The 26,094-nt window shown below is 51.5% G+C and overlaps 1 protein-coding gene across 11 annotated transcripts in view; it reads right to left on the minus strand.

Moving 5' to 3' along the window:
- EPB41L1 (erythrocyte membrane protein band 4.1 like 1) overlaps window positions 1-26,094 on the minus strand; it is a 162,555-nt gene that overhangs the window by 39,225 nt on the left and 97,236 nt on the right. For 6 of the 11 annotated variants that reach the window (XM_045295224.1, XM_045295220.1, XM_045295223.1 and 3 more), the window contains exons 4-15: window positions 23,399-23,589; window positions 22,356-22,532; window positions 20,069-20,173; window positions 19,460-19,502; window positions 15,261-15,336; window positions 12,151-12,369; window positions 8,995-9,082; window positions 8,231-8,383; window positions 6,967-7,064; window positions 6,515-6,690; window positions 1,716-1,864; window positions 668-703 (exon numbers count right to left, since the gene is read on the minus strand). In XM_045295224.1, the coding sequence (XP_045151159.1) occupies window positions 668-703; window positions 1,716-1,864; window positions 6,515-6,690; window positions 6,967-7,064; window positions 8,231-8,383; window positions 8,995-9,082; window positions 12,151-12,369; window positions 15,261-15,336; window positions 19,460-19,502; window positions 20,069-20,173; window positions 22,356-22,532; window positions 23,399-23,575 (1,497 nt within the window). In that variant the 5' untranslated portion in view covers window positions 23,576-23,589. The remainder of the gene's footprint in view (window positions 1-667; window positions 704-1,715; window positions 1,865-6,514; window positions 6,691-6,966; window positions 7,065-8,230; window positions 8,384-8,994; window positions 9,083-12,150; window positions 12,370-15,260; window positions 15,337-19,459; window positions 19,503-20,068; window positions 20,174-22,355; window positions 22,533-23,398; window positions 23,590-26,094) is intronic. The other 5 variants (XM_045295222.1, XM_045295227.1, XM_045295230.1 and 2 more) reach the window with 3 other exon arrangements.

Raw genomic sequence — 26,094 nt, forward strand, 5'->3', positions numbered from 1 at the left:
GAGCAAGGCAAGGCCCGGCCGCTCACACCAGAGGAGGAAGTGGAGGAAAGCAACAAAGGGGTGAGGAAGAAGACAGGCCTTTCTTTGTCAGAACGGAAGCTGGAACAGCAGTAGGCCCTACCCGGAAGTGGGATCTGAGAAGACACAGAGGGGCTCAGAGGGTACCCCCAACTCCCCATCTCAATCCCACTCCCACAAAAGGAAGCTGGGGAGGAGGACACAGGGATGTTGATGAGATGGAGGTGTACTCAGGCAGGACTGTGGAGTAGGAAAGGTGGGAGCAGACACTGTAGGGTAGGGGTATGGGGCAACGAGAACACGGAAGCACGGAATGGCAGGGCAGAGCTGGTGGACATAGAGAGGGCAGTCAGCAGGTGAGAAGCAAGCATGGTGTACCAGGTGGTCTGGACAGACAGAGTGTGACACTTGGTAGAGGACGGTAGGGGTGAGGAGGGAAGGAGGGAGAGCAGCCTGGTTGGATGGTTGGGAATGAGCAGGGAGGAGGAGGGATGAGCTTGACAAGCGGGGTAGGAGTGGGAAGGTGGGAAGAGTAAGATGAAGCTGACAATGGGTGTGAGATGGTGCGGGGGAGATGACGTGTCGCACGGAGACTGATGAGCCAGGAATTTTGATGGCTGGGTAGGTAGGGGCAGGCTCCATGCAGTACCTCCTGCTTGTGTCTCGGCGTGGTTTCCTGCTCCGGCTAGCGGGGTGTGGTAGGGGGGAAAGGAACCGGCAGGGTCAGTAGAACAAATGGATTAGAGAGCCCGCGACTGGCCTGGTCCAGCAAGGGAGCCCAGAGCCCTAGCACCCAACCAGTACAAGTCAGAGAGGCTGGTGGGACCACCCGTAGGGCAGGGAGGGAGTCAGAAGATGGTCCAGGGCAAGCAGCAGGGAGCTGGCTCCAGGGAGGCAAAGGAGGGGGCTGAGAAACTGGAGGGGAGATGGGCAGTGAGCGTCCAGTCCTCGTTTCCTGCTCTCCGCGTGAGTGTGGCCACAAGCCTGTGCTCACAAGATGGGACGACCCACTGTCTCCGACTCACAGAGACCCGATGGGGCAGGGGGCACTGCTCCACGGGGTTTCCGAGGCTGGAAATCTTTCCAGGGGCACGCAGCTACATGATGGAAAAAGCACTGCTCAACACGGTCTGTGGCCTGTGCGCACATCTGCATGTGTGCACGTAGATGCTGTTTTGTATGTCTGCGTGCACACACCTAAGGGTGAGGGAGTATGGCCACCATGAGTGAGTGCATGCGAATCTGAGGTTGCTCGTGGCTGCCTGAGTGTGTATACATGTATACTGGGAGTCAGGGTGTGTGTGTGTGTGTGTACCTGGGGAGGGGAGTGAGGCTGCAGGATGGGGACACACGAGCAGGGACACCTGACTAGATCATGCTCTGGAAGAATCCAGAGCCAGATCACAGTCAAAGGGGCACATCAGAAGAGAGCAGGTGGAGGCACCAGGGGTCCAGGGACAGAGTCCCCGTCTGGGGAAAGCAGTGCCAAGAGGATTGAACTGGGCTAGGTAGGCAGCCTTCCCACTCCCACCCTCCCCCCATGCCCACCCTAGAATGTCCAGGTATTGAGTGAGGCTGCGGGACCAGCTCTGTTCATGCTAGACCCCAAAGCAAGGCTAAGGCCGAGGTTAGACCCAGATCAGCCTGCTGACCTCCACGCCAGGGGATGAGAGGGTAAGAGAAAGCCAGGCTCCTACCTTCAACTCTTTGATCTTGGTGGGGGTCCTGACCTCTCCTTCATCGGCCTCTGACCTCTGTCCACCGGACTCGCCATCCTCCTCCCTCTTGTCACTGTCAGGACCTGTATCATGGTTCTCACTGACCGAAGCTGGGCGGGAGAACTCTGCTGAAGATGGCCAGAAGGTCCTGTGAGACCTCTTGGAGCATCAGCAAGAAGCTAGCCCAGCCACCCACCCCAGCCAGGCCTAGGATGGCGCAGACTCTTCAGCCACCCCACCCGCCAGCTAGATCCATTGCTGGATAAGGACCACCCCGTCCCCACCCCCTCAAGTCCCCTCCGGCTTTCTAAAGCATTTGAGCCTAGGTTCAAGTCTCAAGTCCATCTCTTCTTGCCTCTGTGGCCTTGCCACTGTGGAACCGCAGTGTCTTCATCCCTAAATAGTCCCTCCTTCATCACTAAATAGTCCCACCCCCCTCACCTGGGGGTGAGGAACCAGTGAGCCCCTGTGTGTAGTCAGAGGGTGCCTGGCCCACAGCGAGCCATCCGTCATCGCTGGCCCACGACGCTGCTGCGTGTGTCACTGTGGTTGTGGTAGCCCATACACGTGTGGTGGATCATGGCCGTGCCCACTCACAGCGACCCTCTAGGACAGATGGAACTACCCCTGTGGGTTTGTTTCCAAGACCATAACTCTTTACGGGAGTAAAAAGCCCCGTCTTCCTACTGAAGAGCAATTGGTGGTTTTGAACTGCTGACCTTGTAACCACTACACCACCAGGGCTCCTTTGGGACATGGGCTTGTGCTAATGAAAGCTAAAGCTAAACGAGGTACCTGGCTTATCAATTAGAGTGTGAAAGGAGACCCCTGCAATAACAGCTCTCGCCCTCAGTGGCACCCAGAGGGCTCTTGGAGTGGGAGGGAACTACAGACTTCACACAGGCACAGGGCATAACCCACACCATGCCCACAAGAAGGGCTCGGGGTGGGGGTGGGGTGGGGGGAATGTTTGGAAAGCCCAGGATTCAAAGGACCAGTGCACAGACTATCCCTGGGGTGGGTCTAGGTTTTTAAAAAGAGAACAATTATCCTTCTTATTTAAACATATTTACTTTGCAAAATGGCCATTTATCACTGTATTTGATTCACACCACCCTGGGTTATATTAATCGCTTTGTTGATGACAAAAATGGGAATTACCAACCCCATTTTATGGGAGGTAAATTGAGACCTCAAGAGGGGAGAAGTCCCAGAAGTAGCTCTCAAGGAGTCAGGAAGGAGAACCAGGTCTCCTGGGGGAGAGTTCAGCTTCTGTCTCTCCCCCTGGGGAGCTCCCCCAGCTTGGGGTCAACCTCTGCTTCCCCCAGCTTGGCAATGGAAGCTACAGGAGAGGGACAGAGGAGGGTTCAGGCCCTCCTTCCCCTCAAATAAACCATAGTTCTCATTCCTACGCCCACCACTAGGAGAATCAAGAGCGTCCTCAGTCCCAAATGAGTGCTTTCAAAACTTCATTTCCTTGAGATCTCCATGGTCAGGGAATCCTGAGACAAGAAACTTCTGATCATTTGGAAAACTCCTACGCATCCTTCAAAACCCTATCAAGTCATCTCTCTCTCTCTCTGCAAAGCCTTTTCTTCCCCCTCATAAACAGAATTAACTTCGCCCTACCCAGGGCTACTTAATTCTGCACATGCTTCTCCTACTCCACAAACAATACGTGCTTATTAGAAATCTAGTATTCTGCCATTTCCTCAGGAGAAAGGGTCCACTGTGCAATGGATCTCTTTTACATGGCCTCTAGGACTGTAGTCTTTTAAACCCCAACCCCCACTCCCCCAAGCCTGGCGGGGGGCTATGCAGATAGAGCACCCACCAGGGGGATTGGATAGCTTGCTAATCCTGCAAACAGAGCGCATGGTATCTCTGTAGGTGTGGGACCATGCAAATAAGGTGTGGAACCGGGAGACTGGCCAGCGCTACCAGCCCATTAGGCTTGGGAGTGGAGGAAACAGGAGGACTACTACTGTCAGAAGACACAGGAGTGGAGCATATGCTTTGGATCCAAGGTCCCTGCCCTGAGGCACCTTCTAGGCCCAGGAGACAAGAGAGAGCTACAACACTAGATGGAGCATTTGATTGTAAGCAGCAGCCGGAGAGAAAGAACGGCAACAGTAACGGGAGGCTGGCAGTGGGCTTCCTGGCTCATGGGGCTAGGAGGTTACTGTGGGTGTGCCCACCCACAGAATGAGAGAGCTGAGCACTTGTGGGCAGGAGGCTTGCTGGTAGAGTGGGTACCTCTGGGTACTTGGTGACAGAAAAGCTTGCCAACCCACAGAACAAGAGCAGAGCACCTTCAGGTCAAGGATTAATGGCGGAGTGAGCATTTATTGGCAGAACTAAAGAACAGAGCAGAGGCCAGGGCAATAAGCCAAAAAGGACAGAGGGACCGAGGGTCAGGGAGAGGCCTGTCTGTGGACAAGGCTCATCTACTAACCAAAACTGTGGGTTCAGCAATTTGAACCCGTCAGTGCCCCTCAGAAGAAAGATGTGGCGCTCTGCTTCTGCAAAGATTTACCGAAGCTGTCCCAATCAAAGAACTGCATCCTAAGTCTTTGCTGATCCTGAATTATAACTTATGATTTCCCTGATAAGCCCTATACCTGTGAGTATGGCCTATGTATTCTGGGTGATCAATGCAACAAATTATCAAACCCAGCAGAGAAGTAAAGAATTTTAGGAGAGGGATGGTTGGTGAAAGAATTGGTTAAAACAGTGGTTCTCAACCTGTGGGTCGCACATGACCCCTTTGGGGGTCAAACGACCCTTTCACAGGGGTCGCCCGATTCATAACAGTAGCAAAATGAGTTATGAAGCAGCAATGAAAATAACTTTATGGTTGGGGGGGTCACCCCAACATGAACTGTATCAAAGGAAGGTTGAGAACCACTGGGTTAAAACGTTGGAGTTGTCTCTGACCCCTGCCTCATAAAGATCAGTCATGGGCTGTTGGTCAGAATTTTCTTCCCCCTGATGAAATCATTTGCATTTTTAACAAGTTACTCAAGGAGCCCTGGTGGCAGAGCGGGTGATGCGCTGGACTGCTAAATTGCAAGGTCAGCAGTTCAAAGTCACCAGTTATTCTGTGGGAGAAAGTTGAGGCTTTCTACTCTCGTAAGAATTTACAGGCTTGTCCTATAGGGTCGTCCTGAGTCAGAATGGAGTCTATGGAAGAGAGTTAAAGTGATCCACCCAACCCCCTGGCAGGCACTCATTGACATAGCCCCACCCAGTCACTGGGTGGAAGTTGCAAGACCACAGGGAGAGAAGCCAACCACTCAAAGTGATCCCTTTTTATGGGGTCACACTCACTGCCACTGAGTCAATGCCAACTCATAGCGACCCTATAGGGCAGGGGAGAATTGTCCCTATGAGTTTCCAAGACTATAACTCTTTACAGGAGTAGAAAGCCGTCTTTCTCCTTCAGAGAGGCTGATGGGTTCGAAGTGCTGACCTTGTAGTTGGCAGCCCAACAAGTAAACACCACTCCATCACCTTCTGGATACCCAGCACCTAGAACAGTGTCCGATACACATGTGCTCAGTTAAACTAGCTTGCCCAAAGGTCTGCCCCGATGTGCTTTGGGAGTATCAACCAGTTCCGCGATCCAAGCCTCCACCCCCACCCTTTCAGCCACCCTCTACAATATTGAAAGCAATAATAACAAGTACAATGTATGGAGGGCCTATGATATGCCAGGAACTATTTTGAGAATAGCTATTAGCTCACTTAGTTCTCCCTATAACTCAGAAATGTAGGCATTATTTCTTTTATAGATAAGGAAACAGATTCATGGACGTTGACTAAGTTGTTCAAGGTCACTTATCCATTCATGCGGCTATTTACTGACAGTTTCCTCCATTCACAGAGCAGCTGCCAAGTGTTCAGGCCAAGATTTGAGCTCAGCTGGGCCTAACTGAATCTCTCCACTGCCCCCGTGTGGCCTCTGAATTTCCTACAGATTGTAGTTGCACACCCTGGTGAGTCCTGAGCAGTGCCAACCTAGTAAGTCTAAGGTCAGGCTGAGGAGCCTTGGCGGCACTGTGCTTCAAGTGCTCAGCTGCTTACCTATACGTCTGCCGTTCAAACTCACCAACTACCCACGAGAAAAAGAGGTGGCCGTCTTGGAAAGCCCAAGGGGCAGTTTTCTCAGTCCCAGAGGGTCAATGAGTTAAAACCGTCGACTCAATGGCAACGGGTTATTGAGCGTTTGGTTCTGCCCTAGGAATCTTCAGGGAGTTGTACAGGACAATGCAGGGCCAGTTGATGTTAAGGGCACCATCCGTCCAACAGAACTGGGCTATGGAAAGCTCATGTGGTCCTGCAGCCCGGAACCAATGGGTGGAGAAGAATGGCCAGGAAGAAGGCTCCTCAGTTTCCAGTCAGGGAAGGCCTTGCCAACCCCACTGCAGCCACCAGGCCCCATCCTCCGGGTGTGGCGGTCCTTTGTGAATTGCTGCATTTCTCGAGAAGGAGACCCAGGAGACTCTATGGCGGAATTTGGGATCCCAAAGGGCCGATACTTGGGGACAGGGAGGTCCAAAGAATGGTAGGGACATATCCTGGGTGGGAGCGATGCTGCAGGTGGGGAACTTAAACCACAAGAGCTACCCAGGTGTGACAGTGCTCTCTGGCTGCCATGTTTGGGATGCATCGACCTTTGCCACCATCACTGCTCCTCATCTGCAGACCCTGCTGTGGGGGCTCCCCCTCTCTTCTCAGCATTTCCCTCCTGGCCCCACCTCCAATACGGGGCATACCTCCATCAAGGCTGCGAGACATGGTGTACCGTTTGCTGGAGGAACGCTCAAAGAACGGTGCGGGCCGGTCGATGAGGGCACTGGCCTGGCGGGTCTGGGCCTGGGTCCTCCCACTGTACCGGAACTTGGAGCCCATCACCAGGAATCCCTTAGGGGGGGGTTCAGGGGACACCAGCCTGTATCAGAGAGATGGATGTGAGGAAGGGGAGCCAAGCTGCGTTGCTGGGTCTCAGAACAGACTTGTTATCCTGTTGTCCCACTAACTAGGAGAGTTTAAAGTGGCCTAGATGACAGCAGGAGTACCTGGCTGCCACTTCTGACCTACAGTCCTCACTGATTCTTCCTACTTCCCTCCCACCTAAAACACACGAGCATAGCACTGAGGCATGCATGTGCACGTACACACAACCCCTGGCTCATCCTTCACAGCGCCAACCCCGGGTTTGGCTTACCGGAAGAATGTGTGGTGCTCAATGCAGACCTTCCACAGTCTCTTGGCTGACCGGTGGTTTGGGAGCTTAAAGCCTATGGTGCTCTCAAACTGCTCATACTGGAAAACCAAGGAGAAGGGTCAGGGTCAGGGTCAGGGTCAGACGAACCCTCTCCATCCTTTCCGAATCTCTTCTTGGGCATGCCTGATCTGGGCATGCTCATTCGCTGCATCAGAGGAACTGAGCAGGTGCAGGGGTAGGGTGCTATTTCAGAAAGGATGGCCAGGGGAAAGCCCCCTAAACAGTGATCTTTGAGCAGAGATCCGAAGGCTGGAAAAGGAACCAGCTATATGAGAAGACAGAAAGAGAATTTCAGGTAGAGGAACAGCCATGGCAAAGGGCTTGGGTGGGAAGGAGCTTGCTTTAGTCAAGGGTCTGAAGAGGCTGCAGTGGCTGGAATATAATGGGCATGGGACACTCTGGTAAAGAGGCAAGTGATATGTGGAAGAGCTAGGAGGGGTGGCTATAGGAGGCATTTTAGCCCAAGGGTCAAAGACCATCCTTTAAAGATTTAGCCAAGAAGTGGTGAAGGGAGTGCACTGACAGGATTTGATTGAAGGGGCGCTGAAGTTCTCTTTGGCAGCTACGAGGGAACTGACCTAGCGCAACAGTGGTGGTAGCGAGACGAGGGAGGGACGTTATGGAAATCTAAGTGAGAGATGGTGGCTATTGGCGTGTATAGTAGAAAGGGAGAGAAGTAGGGAAGTTCACATTTTTTCTAAAGGCAGAACTAATGGAATTCTTGATGGGTGAGATGTAGCCAGGGAAAGAAAAGTGATGAGGACACACATATATTTATAGGTGTGTGTGGTAATAAAATACCATGCATACTTGAGTATAAGCCGACCAGAATATCAGCCAAGGCACCTAATTTTACTACAAAAACTGCATTAAAAATGTGCTGGAAAACTCGGTTTATACTCGAGTATATATGGTACATAACTATGTACATGTAGAGACATGTATATGAATACGGACTCATTTATTGGTGTAGTATTAATCTTTATTATTTAGGTCCTTGTGAGTGTGTGGGGTGTGCACGTCCATGTGTATGCTCCTATGCACAAACCTAAGGTGTGAAGTCTATGCAGAGTCACACCAGAAGAGGGATGTCTCCCTACCCAGCACACAAGCCCCCTCTCTCCATCTATCCGGAGTAGAAGACCCGGGCCACTCTGTTCTCGCCAGTTCCGGAGAGGAGACTGGGTCTCCAAGTCAGGCTCACCTCCCCGGGCCGGATCTTGATATAGAAGTTACTCCTCTTGTAAGAGATCTTGAGGATCTTGGGCCAGGCAAAACGGTTGATTCTCAGCCGGTCTCGGTAGATGAGCAGACCGTTGGCACAGACACCTAACATGATGTCAATGCCCTCGGAATCCTGCAAGGAAAGGACTGTGGAATGGAGGGGCTACGGTCCAAGCCTGGGAGCATACCTGCCACTCATCCCCAAAGTTCCTCCCTGAGCTCTGTTGGCAATGAGCCCTCAGGAGTAGTGTTTGAACCCCCTTGATAGAGTCCCACGGACCCATCTCTCACCTATTCACTCCCTCATTCATTGCGTTATAAACTCCTACACTCACTTGTTCCACCATTTACTTTGTCGATCACTCATTCATTCATACATTCACCCAACAAACAATGAGTGGCACCAGGCCATTTGCTGGGCATTAAGGACACAGGAATGTTATGACTATGTCTTCTCCTCATGTTACTCCCAATCTAGTGACAGCATGTGCAGGTTTATAAATAAATATAATGCAAGGGAAAATGATTTTTAAAAAATCCTGGGACAGTAAGGAATTCTGGAATCCTCTTTCTAGGAATGAGAAGTGAGAACAGAGAGGGTGCAGGCTGGAGCGCACACAGGGTCTGGCACAAGAAGTCCTCTAAAAAGATCTGGGAGTGCATCAGGGGCACCACCCAGATGCCAGGGGAACCCTGAAAGCCTCAAGCACCCGTACCAGCTCCAAGCCCAGCCGCCAGCAGTACCTTGGCATGGTGCAGGTCTACCCCGTACATGGAAAGCTTCTTGGCGTTCTCTAGGAAGTGAATTTCAGCTTCTCCTGGGGTCATACCCCTGAGGGAAAGAAAAATTAATCACAAATTAGTTGGGGATAAGGGAGAGGCCCAGGCCTGCTGCCTGCCGAGGGTGCTTCTAATCACACTTAGAAGCTGTGATTCTAGGGAGGTAAATGTTCTGAAATATTTTGGAGCAGGTATATGGTTGGGCATCCTCCGCTCCTCCCCTCTGTCCTTAGTGCAGGATAGTGCACCTCCAATCCCCCTTCAGTACACGTCTTCTGCCAAATTCCCTGTCTTCTGCTACATCTTAGGCTCAAGCTTGCTCAAAAAAGCATTCCAGGCCAAGCTGGGACTCTGGATTCTTGCCTCATTCTGCCTCTGAGGTATGGGTGAGCCATACATTCTGCTTCTCCAGAACGGCGAAACCATTGCTGAAGCCATGAATCCTTATAATCACCCAGCCGCTGCTACCTCAGCCCTTGGATAGCATCTCTCCTCTCAGAAGTTAGGATTAGAACCCACTTCATCTCACTGAGGAACGGAGTCATGTTCTCCTTTCTAAAAGGAAGAAATTGCATGTAACAAACCAAGTCCTTTCTTTGCCTCGCCTGCGACGGAACTTGGGAGCAAGTTTGACAGAGTCACGGCCAATGTGGATTGAGCACTTTAAGCACTTGACATGTATGCACCCTGAGACCTCATCACCCCTCTGTGAGGTAAGTGAGGGCGCACTCCCATTTTCTAGATTTAAAATCACTCTGGCACAGCGAGGGTGAATAACTTGCTCACTGGAGCACTGCTACGAAAAGCCAGAATTTGAATCCAGACCCGGTGGTTCCGAAGTCTGTGCCTTGATCATTTCATGGCACCTGCCTCCGATTCTCTGGGCCTCAGTTTCCCTGTTGAGCTCATCAAGCTGTTGTGCAGGACACCTAGCCCCAAGATGCCAAGGTGTGGTATGTCACAGCAGTCACACAAATGAAGGGGGTGGTCACTAGCATTTTTCCTGAAACTTCTTTCTGAATGATGATGCCCCTAGCCCACCTTGTCATCTAGGACAGGGATGACAAACAGATGGCAGGCAAGGCCACCACTTTTTATTTCTAGGCCCCGGGGGACATTGCTAGACAGTGTCAGTGTCCTACTTAACTCAACCCTATGGGAGCTGCTGCAAACCAATCATGCAAGTCCCTTGTCACCTGGAGCTTTTCTGCCCCCCAGACAGGATTCATCAGCCTCATTCGGCCCCGGCCATGCTCCCCCTCTCCCGAAAGCCCTCTTCATTGGCTTTACCTTCCTTCGCAGTGACAGATGAAGCACCATACTCTGTCCCACTTGCCCGACACTTAACAGCTCAGAATGCACTTTCACAGCATTTCACACGTGGAATTCCCACGACAACCCTGGACTTGGCGCCCAAAGCACTTCCAGCTTTGAAGGACCCGAGAGATGATGTCACCTCAGAGATTCCCCTTGAAGGGTGGTATCACCTTCACAGTGGGCACTTGGAAATGTGTGTGCAGGGGTGGCATTTTCAAGATAACAACGCTGGGGAGGGTGTTATGAGCATCTAATGACTGGGACCCAGGGATGCTAACATCCTGGATAATGAAGAACTTGTCCCACGTACCAAGAGTTCAAAAGCACTGAAATTCTAAGGCCATACATGTACAGGTGAAAATGCTGTCCAGGTAGGTTAAGCGAGCAGCCCGCCATGACACAGCTAGTCAATTTTCTCAACTCCTGAAGGAAGGTTCTGGGTTGGGGGTAGGGGAGAGGAGCGGATACTAAGGGGCTCAAGTAGAAAGAAAATGTTTTGGAGATGTTGATGGTAACCTATGTACAAGCGTGCTCAAGACAACTGAATGATGGACTGTCCTACAATTTATAAGAGCCCCTCAATAAGGTGATTAATAATAATAATAATAAACAAGGTTCTGTGCACTACCCAGTCAACTACCCAAGCTCTCAACTCACAGAGTGTCACCTTCATCGCTAGCATGATGTGCCTGGTCACCCTCCTGACAAGCCTATGAGGTTGAGGTTGCTTCCTTAAGGCTCATGCTATAAAGCATCCCTCTTGCTACTGCGCCTTGATTACAAATCCTGGTGACTATACGGGACAGAGTGACCTGCCCTCTAAAATGTCCAAAGCTAGTAGTCTTTACAGAAGCAGACGGCCACAGCTTTCCCCCGTGGAGCCACTGCATGGCTTTGCTTAGCCGTCAAATGCTTAGCCACTGTGTCAACAGGGCTTAAAGCCTAGGGAAGGGAAGCGACCTGCTCAAGCTCCCCTGGCCAGAAAGGGACAGAGGCAGACTTTGAATCTGGGCAGTCTGGTTTCAAAGCCAAACTCTTGAATCTGATGCCAAGATGGCGGCCTCGGGACATTTCCCCACAGACACACAACGGTGATGATGCACAGCTGGCAAATTAAGAAAGCAGACCCTGAGAGGCTCAGAACAGGAAACGGTCATACCCAGGGTGGAGCCAAAGAAAGTGAGGCCCAAGGGAGCCAATGAAGGTCACACTGCGGGGCCCTCCATTCCTATTCCATAGAGACTTGGCTGATTGCTGAAAGGAAGAGGAGGGGATCTCGTGATGTTGCCAGGTTCCGTAGAAAAGCTGAGTGAGTTTCCTGTTCACCAAGAAACAAGCAAAGCTGCCATCCTAGTGCAGATGGTCCAAGAGAAACGCCTGGTGGTGCCAAGTGAGGAGCGGGAGGGCATTTCCCGGATTGACTTAAGACCAACTCTCTGAAGATAGCCACCACACTTCAGTGTGTGCAATTATAAATACCAGCATGGAGGCAATGAAGGGTCTCAGATCCTTTGTGCCTATTTTCTCCAGTCCTGATGGAGGTAAGCCTGCACCACAGGTGACGTATGCTTGGAGTAAGAGGTGTTTGAAATAAGAAATACCAAAGATCGAACCAAAGAATTGCTATGTGACAGCAAGATCCAGACATCTGCTCTCAGACACTTGCGTAGGAAGTTAAGGGCAAAGCTATGTGAGGGTCCTACGGCACAGCATCTCGGGGTCACCTTCTAGACAGCGAGGAAGATTCTAGGACTAACCAGCTGGGGAGCCGGGTCGGGTGCTGGGAGGCTGAGGCCCTCTCACCTGTATGTCTTGTGCAGCTCCATGATCCTCTCTTCCAGTTCCCGGGTCTGGTTGGGGGCGAAGCGGAGTTCGCTGACGTAGTTGCCCACATGTTCCTCGGCGTCATAGTCGCCCAGCTCTGCCTGCACAGCGTAGGAGCCCAGCAGTGCATGTGTGACAAAGGAGCAGGGTAGCCGGCCTGTGATGATGTCTGCCCGCAGCTGCAGGCACAGGTAGTATCTGGAGATAGGGGAGAATGGGCATGGGACGGGGCCCCACGCCCTCCCTGGATCCCCCAAGTATGGCTGCCCATCACCCACCAGAACCAAACTGGTCGACGCACCGCTTAATAGAAAAGAGGGCTCCTCCTGAGAGGCACTGCGCGTCGTATCATCCGGGGGTGTCTTGTGAGATGGTTCTGTAATACTCCAGGTAACTGTGTTTAGTTTTTTGGCTTGAGTGTGATTTTTCCCCCCCCTATTTGGGGAGCACTCTGAACTTCTCATAACTGATATTTAGCCACATACAACTACCTTGCTGGTTTGGCCAGTTTTAAAGAAGTTCATATGTGTTAACTTACACAATTAAGATAGCTTGATTGTAGAAAGAAAAGAAAAAGTGTCAACTTTAGCGATGACTCTACATTTCCTTTTGGAAATTCCTAATCCCTTCCTTAGTCGGTCACCACTCTTACAGGAATGGTTTTCTAGAGCTTTCTTCTATAGACATAGAGAGATGTCACAGTTTCTATTTAAGGGTGATTTTTAACAAACAAATGGTATCCACCGCTCCATCTAACTCCACAGCTGGCTGTGCCACACCCACTCTAAGCCTGGCTGCCATGCCATGCCAGCACAGGGCAGGAGCTCATTCCTTTCTGTCTTCTCTGTCCTCCACAGCCCAGGGGAGCGACTTGCCAATGCATTCCTGAGATTTTTTTTTTTAATTTTTATTTTGCCTCTAGCTTGTAAGTGAATTGCTGAAAAAACAAATTGTCTTAAAAGAAACACTTCCAACCACCAGGTCATGATTTTTTATCACTTGTATGCACACTTGGATGATTTTACAATTTCTAGAGCCATTTGAAGCTGGTTTTATGGCCTTTTGGGTGATTTTGCATTAAAAAAATGTTTCCGTTCAGTTCCAGCCAGTTTAGCCTCCTTGCCCGTTTTTGCTGTTTTCACCACTTTTTTATTTTTTCCAACTGCTTCTTTCTTGTCCTTTTTTTTTTTTCTTTCTTGTCCTTTTTAAGTGGCTGTGATTCTGCATCATTTTGCGAGCTCCCTGACAGGGCGCTCCCGGCGGAAAGCATGCGCAGCCTCAGTGTGTGTGCGGGGCTGAGGCATGGCTCAGGATCTCAGCAGCAGCTTAAATACCACAGGCACCAACGTGTGGGCTTGCGGGCACTTTGCCCACAAGTCTAAAACCTCAGAAATCACTGTCAAGCAGCTGACCAATCTTTCATTTCAGTCAATTTGTCATTTGGACCAATTTATTTTTGCCCTAACTATTTTTGACGAAGTCAGCTGTTACCCCTATACCCTCCCCCAGGACCTGGCATGCTGGGCAGGGCTAACATCCCTCCTGGTGTCCCTGAAAGCCTGGTGTCCAGGAACTGGCACAAAAGAGAGGCCCCAGTGGCCAAGGTCAGAGCTGCTGGTACAGCTGCCCAGAGCTCGAAGGAAAGGGTTATGCAGGGCGAAAGCTCTCATACCTCGAGAGGGGATGCAGAACTTGCTGGGACCGCCTCAGTCCCAAGCCAGTGACCTTGAACTTGTGTCCGTTCTGACTTACAGCTACCTTTTAGGGCAAAGGAGAACAGCCTCTGTAGGTTTCCAATGCTGTAAATCTTTACAGGACCAGAAAGCCTTGTCTTTCTCCCACTGAACAGCTAATGGGTTCGAACGGGCGAACCTTGTGGTTAGAGGTGTGGGCAGTCCAATGCACAGCTCACAGTACCACCAAGGCTCCTTGCTAATGACCGTAGGGCTTAGAAGAACTAAAAAAACAAAAAAAACAAACAGTTGCTGCGGAGTCTGTTCTGACTCACAGCAGGCCTACTCTATCCCTGAGATGGCTGTCTTATCGCCCAAGGCATCTTAACCTTGGCCTGTTGCCTGGCCAGCAGGCACCTGACAGTCAGGAGGGCCCCTGGGAGCTGGAGGCTGGTATAGCAGCCCCACCCCTGTGCAGAAACCACCCCAGACGATGGCTGGAGGGCCCACCACCCGGACAGCACAGCCTCCTCAGCTATCACGAAGTGAGATGACCTCTTCGGAAGAGGCTTGCTGAGAAGGCCCTCAGGGTTCCCCACAGTGGGCACACTGCCTGTGGGGTGCGGAGCAAGCCCAGACGGGACCACTGAGGAGGGAGGGGGCCGCAAAAGCAGGAGCTGTAGCATAAACATGTTTAATAGCCAGGGGCTATTAAAATATTTTAATAGCTGAGCAATTGGTTTTTGTTTTCTGAAAAGGGGCCGATTGGCCAAGCAAGTTTGGGAACTTAGACTGCCCTGGACTCTAGTATCTTGGCAGTTACTCTGTTTCCGATCTTGGTGGCACCGAAGCATGATGGGACTACACACATGCTCACGCCGCCCCAGGGGTCACAAGTCTCACCACGTGCCTGCCCTGCCTGACGTGTGTGCAGGGTGGCATGCACCACCCTCTGTGTGCGGAGCTGCAAACTGGTGGTCACTCAGTGCATCAGCCTCCAGCGGGTTCAGCTTAGCCTCCTCAGAAACGGCCCTCGAGGTGTCCTTTGAAAGTCTGAATTCGTGGCTGACATTTAAAATTGATGCCGTTCCCTCCCAAGTTTCTTGCTCCTCTTCAGGGATGGCTCCCGAGTCTCTCCTGGCAGGCAGGGCCAGAGCTGAACAGCAGCTGTTCAAGATGGGGATCTGCTTGCTGTGGTGTGTTCTTCTTGGAGGTCGAGGGTCAGCTGCCACCGACCGCTGTTGGCCTTGCTTGCATGCTGTGTCGATGCTGCCTGGTCTGATCTCCGTCAGCCTCTGAGTTTGATGCCGTCGTCATACACAAGCCCCAGTCTCTCCAGGCCTTGGGTCTTCATCCATATGACCCCCAGCAATATGAACGCCGCCCCCCACCCCCCACCCCCGCCCTGGCCCTCACCTGGTGATATCTTCTGTCAGCTGGGCAGGGTCAGGGGGGTAGAACTTGACAGTGAAGGCAAAATTCCAGGCGCTGCCTGTGAGGAAGATGAGGGAGAGATCAGAGAGGTCCCAAGGACCCCAAGGGGTGGGGCCTGGACACACTATCCTCAGGACGCTTTTTCGAAGTCTACTATTTGAAACTAGTAGGATATAGACTATAGAACAAGATATAGAATCTCGGAATAATTCACCAAGAAGGGAAGGGTAGACTCTTATCTCTACTGAAGAGATAAGGGGATGGAGGCCCAGGTTGAGCCTGTGAGCTAGCAGTGAAAGGGAATGCCAGTGAACTGAGAGGTACACTGATGCTCTGCCAACATCTTTCCCTAAACCGGGTTGGGGTGAGTCCTATGATTATCTGTGTTGCCGATGAGGGCACCAAGGACCCAATAGTGACATAGCCAACCCCGTGTCACTCAGCTGTGGCTCTAGAGACCCCGTTCCTTCCTACACGCGCACACACACACACACACACACACACACACACACACACACACACGTCTGAGCCATAGCGGGATTGCGGGGACAAGAAGACAGTGCCACCTTGGGTGGGCTTTGACCTTTTTAGAGCCCCCACTGGAACTCTTTAAGGAACCCCATCCCCAGTTTCCAAAAGCCCCTGACCCGTTGCATCCCCTTCCACAGAAGACCTCCCTCAGAACAACTTCGACAAACCCCGTTTACATGAGGTCAACTCCACGTCAGATGGCAGAATGGGATTAGAAAAGAGACCTAAATGGCAAAAACGGATGGGCCAAAAGTAACAAAGGGACACTTAACATCAATAAATGCTCATCTCTGCGTTTGGATGCGAAAAATCAATGGCGCCTTTATATGAAAGTTTAGATAAGGATAAAAGCTAAAGTGTTGGCTGGACACAAGCTCTGGGAGCCACAAGGAGGGCAGGGCTGCTTAAGAGTGGGAGAGAGGTGGGGGAGAAAGGGAAGAGGAGAGGAGGGAGGGAGGAAGGCCACGCAGAGGAGGGGAGAGGAAAGGGGGAAAGAGGGAAGGATAAGGGAGAGGAGAGGAGAAAGGGAGCTAGAGATGGAAGGAGGAGAGGGCATGAACCTTGGACACGATCCAAGGCAAGGGCAGTCCCTGATCGAGTTGACTGCTGCTAGAGCCCTGGGACATTTGGGGCGCCATAAAAAGGCCCCTGACAAAACCAACTGCCAGTTCTGACTCACAGCCACCCGAGAGGACAGAATACAACTGCCTCTCCCTATGGGTTTCTGAGACTGCAAAAACTCACGGGAGCAGGCAGCCTCATCTTTTCCCCGCAGAGCATATGCTGGTTTTGAACTGCTGGCCACATGTTTAGCAACCCAACGTGTAACCCACTAGGCCACTAAGACTCCCCTAGAACGGGCCCCAACAAAGGGAGGCCAAATCTAGGGCTTGATTGGTCATAAAGGGCCTGGAAGCCGTGTGGTCTCCACGTGTTTGTCCCGGTAGGCATGTCCACCTTCACCCTAAGCGGTTGCCAGGTGCCGCAGAGTGAGCGCTAGTCGTGGTGATCCGTGTACAACAGAAGGAAACACGGTCCCCCTCACAATCGTTGCTATATTTAAGCCTATCCTCGCAGCCGCTGGGTCAGCCCATCTCACTGAGGGCCTTCCTCTTTCTCACTGACCCTCTACTTTCCCAAGCCCAGTGCCCTTCTCCAGGGACTGGTCCCTCCTCCTGGTAACATGTCCAAAACACACACACAGCCCCTGCCATCCAGTCCATTCTGACTCACAGCGACCCTGCAGCCCGGCCAAAGTATTTCCTAAGTGCTGATCCCTTTGCTAAGAATTTTACACGCCGTGACGGGAATTTAATGTTCACAATCATCCTGAAGCAGACATTCCTTTTTACAGACAGGGGTTCTGAGAGGTTAATCACGTTCCCAGGGTACTGAGCTTCAACAGTGGGAGAGGCTGAGGAGCCAAGCCTTGCCTCCCCTTGGACCTCAGAGACCAGGCCTGGGACCACAACCAACACCAAGGGCAAAAGCAGCCTCAAGGGCAACAGCCCCGGCCTCTTCCGTACAAACAAAGCGTTGTTGGCAGCAGGCCCTGTTTGAAGTATCTGACACATAATAACTTGTTTCATTCTCACAACAATCCTACAAATAAGAATGATCATTACTCCCATTATACTGAGAGAGACACCGAGATATAGCACAAGTGGTGGTAGAGCCAGAATTTGAATCTAATCCAGGCACCCAGGTCTCAGAGCCCATCCTTCTTCTAACTGCCTCACTAGAGTGCACTGGAGTGGGGCAGCAAAGAGGAGAAAACCCCCACTGTGTGTCAGGGGCTGCTCACAGACCCCCATGGGCTGTTACCCATCTGTCGATAAGAAGCAGGGGCCAAAAGAAGTAAAAGCCTTGCCCAGGTTCCCTAAGGGGATGGGTATGGAAGTTTAGGGGTAAGTATATCCAAATATCCTTAATCCTTTATCTCCTCTATCCAGAATGCCCATCAAGAATGGTGGAAAGACTTGCCCCTGGAAAAGGACATCATGCTTGGTAAAGTGGAGGGACAGCGAAAAAGAGGCAGGCCTTTGACCAGATGGACAGACACAGCGGCTGCAACAATGGGCTCGAGCACAAGGACCATGGGGAGGCTGGCGCAGGACCGGGCGGTGCTTCGCTGTGTTGTACCCAGGATTGCTGCGAGTCAGAATCCGATAGCACCTCACAACAGCATCCTATCCAAATCTGAAACCCGGGACACAAAGACTCACAGGGCTCCCTTCAAAAGACTGAGGGGCATCATAAAGAAAAGGAAGTTTTTCAAACCCAGAAAGCAGAACCAGACTGGGTGAGTCGAAGTGAGAAGGGGATGGTCGAGGTGCTCATTCTACGAAGGGAGGCCCTGGCTGAAAATCAGGGTTATTCTTCCATGGCTTGAGGTGGCCCATGACGAGGACGCGTGCACAACGTCTGAGGCGTGCTGACAGGGGCGGAGAAGCTAGAAGGGCAGCCTTGCTGCCCTGGGGAGCTTGATGGGGCCCTAGGATCCTGTCCAGCTGCTTTCTCTTTTTCCAAGCCCTGGCCCTTATCAAATCCTGCACACTCGGCTGCCTGTATGAGCTCCAATTCTTTCAGGCATGATAGGCAGACCTCCCACCTGGCCTGGGGCTTCTGGAGGATAGCCTGGAGCCTAGACCTAGGACCCTGTCAACCCCACAGGAGCACACTCTGTCTGGGCGCCTGTCTCTTTGTCTCCAATTGATAGCAACCTACAAGGGAGAATTCCTCAAGCCCCCTCCAACAGAGTCAGCTGGCATCCCTGGGCCCAGCTGCCTGCTGTCATGGCAACAGGCTCCACTACAGCTTTCCAGCCAGAGGACCAGGGAGTCTAGGGTAGAGCAACCACAGCCAGGGGAAGGCTCACAGTGGAGGTGATTCTGCCTCTAGCTCTCCACCTCCTCCCCACTCCCTTCCGGAGGCCACCTACCTCTACCTTCTGCCATGCGAATCCGGCCCCATCCCTCTCAATGTGCTTTCTCTCCCTGGGCCAGAAAAGACAGGCTGTTGACCTGCTTATCTACCTTCACCCCAGGTCTTAAAAAGATCATGGGGGGTGGGGGGTGGAGGGGGCAGAGAGAGCACTGAGCTCCTGACCTAGCGTGGCCAATAGTTCACTCTGTAACAGGGGGCCAATGCCACTCTCAGTCACCCCATTCTCTAAAGACAAGAGTTGGGCAAGGTTGGGGATGGGCACAGCTTCCCCGGACATTTGAATGCCTGTTAGTTGGCAGTGGCCTAGAGGGCTGTGCGGGTAAGAAGTCTGGGGCTGAGTCAAAGGTCAGTGAATAGTGATGTATGCACCAGTTCCTGGACAAGAAACCATGTTCAGGCCACCTGCTTGCCCCCCTGATTCTAGATACCTCTGCAGGTTCCTTCGAGGAACTATGCTATGATTTTCCTGCTAGCTTGTCAAATGTGACTGTGAACAGTCATTGGTCTTTTATTGGCCTTTATCTATCAAAGAATGATAATCAGTCATTCCTGACCTCCCTTCCTCCAGATTTGAAATGCGGAGCCAATGAACTCCTAGATCTGCACGGACTTCCCCAAGCAGAAGGAGGCATCACAGCTAGGGCCCTCCCAGGTCTGGAGCCCAGCTCCTTACACCACATCGCCCACCACCACCAGCCACTCACTCCGGATCTGCTTCTTGATCTCCTTGGAGGGATCCAGCCAGTTCTGAAAGAGAAGACAAAGTTCTTTAGAGGGAAGGATAGAAGACACAGCCAGAAAGGGCCTCTCTCGTCAGTTCCTAGTGGGGAGTACCCCTTCCTGGCTGAGCTTTCTGGGCCGTTTCCTTGAGGCTGAGGGGAATGAGACCTGGGCCCATCAAGGATTTAGGACCTGGCATCCTAGGGCAGCCAAGGTAAAGAACTCACGCAGCTGTACTGACACAGGAGGGAAGGAGGAAAACTCAGGCAAGCGCTTCCCAAATGTGGGGAAGAGACACCTGGAGTAGAAGTTCCCCCGTTCCAAGTCTCGCAGGCAGCCAGGCCACAGTTCTCCAAAGTGTGGTCAACCCAGGTTGACTTCTGGTCACCACACGGCCATAAGTAGTAGACTATGGAGGGAGGCGGAGAACTGGAAGATGGGTAGAGCTGGCTGACCCTGGAGGCCATGCACATAGTAGGTGCCTAATGAAGATCTGAGGGCAGATGGGAGCCAAGACCATGGGATCAACAGAAGGAAGTCTACCTGCTGTAGGCAGGCCCTCCCTGCCCAGCCTTACTCTCTAGCCCACATACCTTCTGGCTGTCAGCATCACAGAAGGTTAGGCCAAAGTAGTCCTTCTCCAGGAGGTTGAGGTGCTCACACACCAGGTCAAACAGCACCTGACCCCGGCCATGTTTCTGAAGCGGATAGAAGAACTGCTGTGAGGTTGGAACACACCTTAGGGGGGAGCAGGGAGAGACTCTCGGCTCCACCAGGATAACTCAAGAAAACCCTGTCCAGGTCTAGAGATGACCTGATCACATCAGTCGGCATGTGCTCCCAGCTCTGCTCTCCAGGGTCCCGGGGTCCCGGGGTCCCGGGGGGAGGGCGCAGGGGAGGTGACACTCATCAACCATATTCTTCCTCGCTCTGCTGGGATCCCTCCAGACCTTGGTCTTGGTGGAGAGAAAGCTGGGATGGGGGTGGGGGGAGTGATTGATTCTTCTTCCATACTAGCCATTAAAGGAGGCTAACTTAAGCCTCATGAACCCCCCGAAAGCCAAACTCACTGCCAATGAGTGTACTTCAACTCATAATGAGCCTGTAGAGTTTCCAAGGCCGTATATCTTTAAAGGAACAGATAGCCTCATCTTTCTCCTGAAGAGCAGCTGGTGGGTTTGAACTACCGATCTTGTGGTTAGCCATCTAATGTTTACCCAAAAAGTCCACCAAGGAGACAAAGAGATTCAAGGAGCAGAAAATCAAAGTCCTAAGCTGTGGGTGTAAGAGGAAGAAAATACACTACCACCACCACCCTTAAATATGACAAGAGTGGGCAGAGGGGAGAAGGGGGAGAACTGAGACTCAGAGCCAAAGCACGACTCTGCTTTCTCCATCGGTCCCTTGCACTCAAGTCTGAGTGGAAGGAGGGCAGCCCAGCCTGGAGTGCCACCCCTGATCTGCGCAGGGAGTGGGGCTTTTAAATTGGTACAGGGGGTCAAAATCAACCTTAACAGGATGGGTGTTATGGTACTGCTATTAGAAAGTCACCAACTCCACCTCTCACCAGGCTTTGGCCCTCTCAAACCATCATCTAGTCCTGAGGACTCAAGATGATAAACCCGGAAGCTTTCAGGGAACTGCAAACCCACAGGGGTAAAGATGAGCACCAGTAAAGGAATCACTGGCAGCGGGGAATGTGAGGGAGTCACTACCTAGAGAGACGGGGGCTCCAGAGAGTGAGGCTCTTATGAGGTCTGGGAGGTCACCAGGGCCTGGGACCAGCCTGACTGGAGAGTGTCTTCCAGAGGCCAAGGAATTCCTGAGCCTGGAAGAGTCCACTGAAGAGAGTGGAGCTGACCTCAGTCAGGCCAGGCTGATGCCAAATCTTGGGGTTGGTGTGGGTAGGTAGGGAAAGTTAAGAAGGCATTTCTTTCTTTTGTGCCAGGAGTACAGTCAGGAAGGTATCCATTGGAGAACACTTTTACAGAAGAAAACAAAAAAAAAATAAATAAAAAAAAGTCCAACCAACCAACTATAAAAAAAACCAGCAGAGAAGAGGAGGAACCTAACCAGCCCAGGCTCAGAAGGAAGACATATCACAACAGAACATGAAAGAGAAAAGAAGGTAATCTCAGTGGTGCGACCACCTCTGAACCCTTCCACTCATGTGGGCAAGGGCCAGGCTGGGATAGACTCCCTGTGGGAATAAGGCCTTCCAAAGGGGTGAGAGGGCTCCAAATGAGGGTGCCAGTCTGAGTCTACAGGAAAGGAGGACACTAAATGTGGGGCCACCTTCCCTGGCACCCATCATGGGACAGGGACAGGCCACTGGGGCTTCTACACAGCCTGGGTGAGGGCTTCCTCCTACTGGGCTGCCTCCTCTGTCTGGCTAGCATGTTGATCACAGAATCCTCTGTGATTCTTCTGGTCTAGAGACAAGAGGGGTGGCCAGATGACTCATGGGGTTCCTAAGAAAAGGAGGACTCCTCTTTACACTCAATAAGTTTAAGTTCGAGTTTAAACAGCAGTCTACTGGGTGAGAGAGAAAAGTTCTTAGGCCTGAGCTTGTGAACTGGGTAGCAGAGAAGGATTGGATGGCAGCATCCTTGCCAAGACATGGTTACCCTGCAAACTCTTTCCTGGGCCCCAGCCCCTTGCCTCATCTCATTGTATTTATAATTACAACAGCCCTCTCTGGTACTCAGCATGGCCATCTGTACAAAGGAGGCCCAGCCAGGTCATCTCTACGGGAATCTTGCAGTCAGTCCAGGGCTTCATGAAGAATGGCTGGCCTTTGGGCTTGGCCAGGCTGAATGCACACAGAAGCCTGCCCTGGCCCCGTGGCGGTCGGCCAGTCACATGCTGCACGCGTCCTACCTCCACCTCACACTCGTATTCAGAGGCATCGAGCAGAGTGACCCGGCAGGTGGCACTCTTGTATTTCTTGGCAATCTTCTGGGGCGATTTCTGGGCCTTGCTGGGTGTGGTCCTCTCAGACAGGCCATCGGCCTCACCATAGTCCTTCTCCTCCATGTCTAGGCTCTGTGGATTCGACTGTGGGAAGAGTTTGGTCAGTAAGCTTGAAACGATGGCCTTTCAGAGAAGCAATAAGAAAGCAGCTAGGGTAGAGATGGACCCCTGATGGAGATGCTGGCCTGCCCTCCAAGGTCTATGGGTGGCATGTATAGGGGAGCTAGAACTTCCATGTACAGGAGGTCCAGCTTATGTGAAGGGTCCACTTCTTACCAGGAGGCCATCCGATGGAGCATTCCATAAAACCAAGCTGACCCAGAGGCCAGAGGGGTCCTGTCTTCCAGGACAGTGAGTTATCAGAGCTTATCTATACCTTCTCTGCTCTTGCTGGGTCTAGCATAAGGCTTGGGGTTTATGGATTTATCTAATGCAGGGAAGGGAGTCCAGAGTCCTGCCCACACATTCCTAATTCTGCCAATGACTCCCTCGGTGACCTTGGCCAAGTCCCTGCCTCTCTCTGGGCTTTATGTGAATTCAAAGAGATAGCTACTAAATGATTCCTGAAATCTCTTGTAACATTAGGATGAGGAATGGTTGCTCTGGGGTTACACTGGGTGTGCCGTGCCAAAATGGATCGGCTTAAGGGGTAGGAATAAACAATTGAATGAACACAGGTTTTCAAGATCAGATCTGGACTTGACTTCCACCTCTGTCACTTTGGGGCATTCTGGAGATTCACTTCATCCTGCCGGAGCTCAGGATTAAATAGAAAAATGAACACCAGAACCCTAGCACTGAACAGTCCACTAGTCAGTCTTCGTTCCTTCTTCCTTCCCTCTTAAGAAAAGGCAGGGGCCCTGAAACAGGCTCCGCTGGGCAGGAAGAGGGCTTTCCCATGCTAAGCCGCCGCTCTCGCTGGGACAGCCATGGGGCGCTCGGCCACTCACCTGTTCAGCAGGCTGAGATTCCTGCTGGGGTGGATGCTTCTCATTGGAGTTGGCCTCTGGGTGGCCGTGGCCTGCAGGGGTCACAGGGGTGGTCACAGCAGCGGCGGCCTCTGGCGGCTGTGGGGCTTCCTCCTGAGCCTTCTTCACTTCAGAATCGGGGCCTGTCTCTGTTGTCATGGTGATCACCACACCTGCATTGGCAGGAAGGAGAGCAGGGGAGAGGGGCAGTGATATGACAGGAATGGGGCAGAAGCCACACATGGAGACAGATGGAGACGAATAGACAAAAAGTCAGAGGAGGAGGGGGCAAGGGAGGGTCCGAGAAAATGGGGATGGGGAAAGAGTCATGAGAAGGTAGGCAGGTCACAGGCTCCCCTCCCACCCCAAATGAGCTCCTCGGGAATCCCACCCCTTTGCCTGGGCCCGGAATCCAGGCCCTTCCCAGGGACAATGGACGTCTCTCCAAAGGGCAGCCAGTCACCACCTCCAAGCAGGGCCTGCAGTCAGGCTGCCTCTACGGTCACAGCATCTGGCACACAGCAACCCCTCAGGAGACAGTGGGTGAACTGAACTCAACCAAAGAGGTCTTTCAGCACTGAACTCAAGCAGGCCGCTTCTGGCCCCAGCCCTCAATAATTGCAGCCCCGCGGAATTCACAGGGACGGTGTTAGGATGGATCTGAAGGCTACGCAGGGAAAGGTCCTGTTTCAAATGCACAGCCCTGATGATAGAGAAGGCAGGAGAGCTGGGTCTGCCACGTACAGGGCTGTCATTGCACCTTTCTGGGACTGACCAGGGACAGGGAGGGTTTAACACAAGAGGACAAATAGGTATGAGAGCACTATTGTAAAAAGGCAAGACTAGGTTTTGACACTAAATAAACATCCCACTGAGGGTGGAAAGAGAGGAAAGGAGGGGGCATCGTGGACCAAAGCATAGGCGAGTGTTACATTGAGGGATAGGGAAGGCCACACACAGTAAGAGGGACCTAAGGGGGAAAGGACGTTGGCAAGAGAAGACATGGGAAGGTTTGCAAGCGTTCGAGGCAGAAGAGGTAAATACTGTTACAGAGACAATCCTGCAACCTTGGAGCTCTGTGAGCAGATGCTTGGATAGACCTACAGGCTGAACAGGTAAAAGAGGGAGAGTAGAGGTATACCCACAAATAGGTTTGACTGAGGATATTTGTATATGTGTATGATTTACTTTTGTTGTCCTGTATCCATGAGTGTGGTGGAATATACAGGAGACAAAGTTATGAAAACTTCTTAGATATAACTTAATACCTTGCAGGAATGAGTCACTGGGACTGAGGAGTCAGGACCATAGTCTTAGGAGAAACCAAAGTCAATTGGCATACTATAGTTCACAAAGACAATGTTCTACATCCTAACTTGGTGAGTAGTGACCAGGGTCTTGGGCTACCCCTGACACGCCATCATTGGTCTCTTCCTGTCCAGAGGTAGGAAGAGTGATGAAAATCGAAAGACACACAGAAACAATGAGTCCAATGGACTCATGGACCACACAAACATCGGCCTCCACTCCCTGAGGTCAGAAGAACAAGACGGTGCCCAGCTACCACTACCAACTGCTCTGAAAAAGGTCACACTAGCAGGTCCTGGATAAAGAAAAAAACCCTCACTGCCACTGAGTGAATGCTGACCCAGAGCAATCTCCTGTGGGTTTCTGAGACTGTCACTGTTTACAGGAGCAGAAAGCCCAGTCTTTCTCCCGAGGAGCTGCTGGAGGTTTTGAACTGCTGACCATGCTGATCACAGGCCAAGTAACCACTACACCACCAGGGCTCCTCAGGTCCTGGACAGAGTGAGAGCAAACTGTGAAAACAGAACTCAAAATCATGAAAGAGAACAGGCCTATTGGTTGGTTAGAGGCTGGTGGTACCCCTAAGACTTTGGCTGTTAGTCTGGAACTGAACTCATCCAGGTATTAAAATAATGAACAATATAAGATCAAAAGAACAGCATTTACCCAAGGACAAAGTTCAGGGGTTAGGAAAGGAAACAGGAAACAACAAGGGAAAGTGTGATAAGTGACGGGACATTGAAAAGATCGATGGCAATGGATGGATCGGAATCAGAATGTGCTTGAACTGTCAGATGCACCCTGTGGTCTGCTCTGTAAACCTCCACTTGATTTACAGTAAAAGGTTAAAAAACAGAAATTCATAGAACATGACATAAATATAAATATACATGTGAGGACTTGAAACAAAGTATCATCTTATCATTTTCCCCTTGGAGAAGATGAGCTGATTTCCAAGAGCAGCAAGGATCCCTCGGAACGGTTTTGTTGGAATAAGCAACTTGCAGCAATAGAAAGGGAGAGAAATAAAAGCATGGTCCCATTTTATATTTAAAGAACAATACAATAACCTCAACAACAGATCCTTGTGTTTCTGCACATACTATAAACGATCTGAAAGGATACTCCCTAACTAAACAAAGATGAACAATTCAGAATTGGATAAAGGAAAAAGAAAGTCAGTAGAGATTGGGAAGGATAAGAGCAGGAGCCTCATTTTTTACTTTATACACTTAGGAATATCTGTATTTTTAAAGGAATTATATATATAATCCCCAATTAAAAAAAGAAGCGGGGTAAAACAGAAACACCCATCTCTGACCCCAATTTGTGTACCCCCAGAAAGGATTGGGAACAGAAATTGGGGGAGC

This window comes from Echinops telfairi, unplaced genomic scaffold, assembly GCF_000313985.2.
Source record: "Echinops telfairi isolate 266 unplaced genomic scaffold, ASM31398v2 ScPeMD7_5592;HRSCAF=6446, whole genome shotgun sequence".
In the NCBI taxonomy this organism is placed as follows: Eukaryota; Metazoa; Chordata; class Mammalia; order Afrosoricida; family Tenrecidae; genus Echinops; species Echinops telfairi.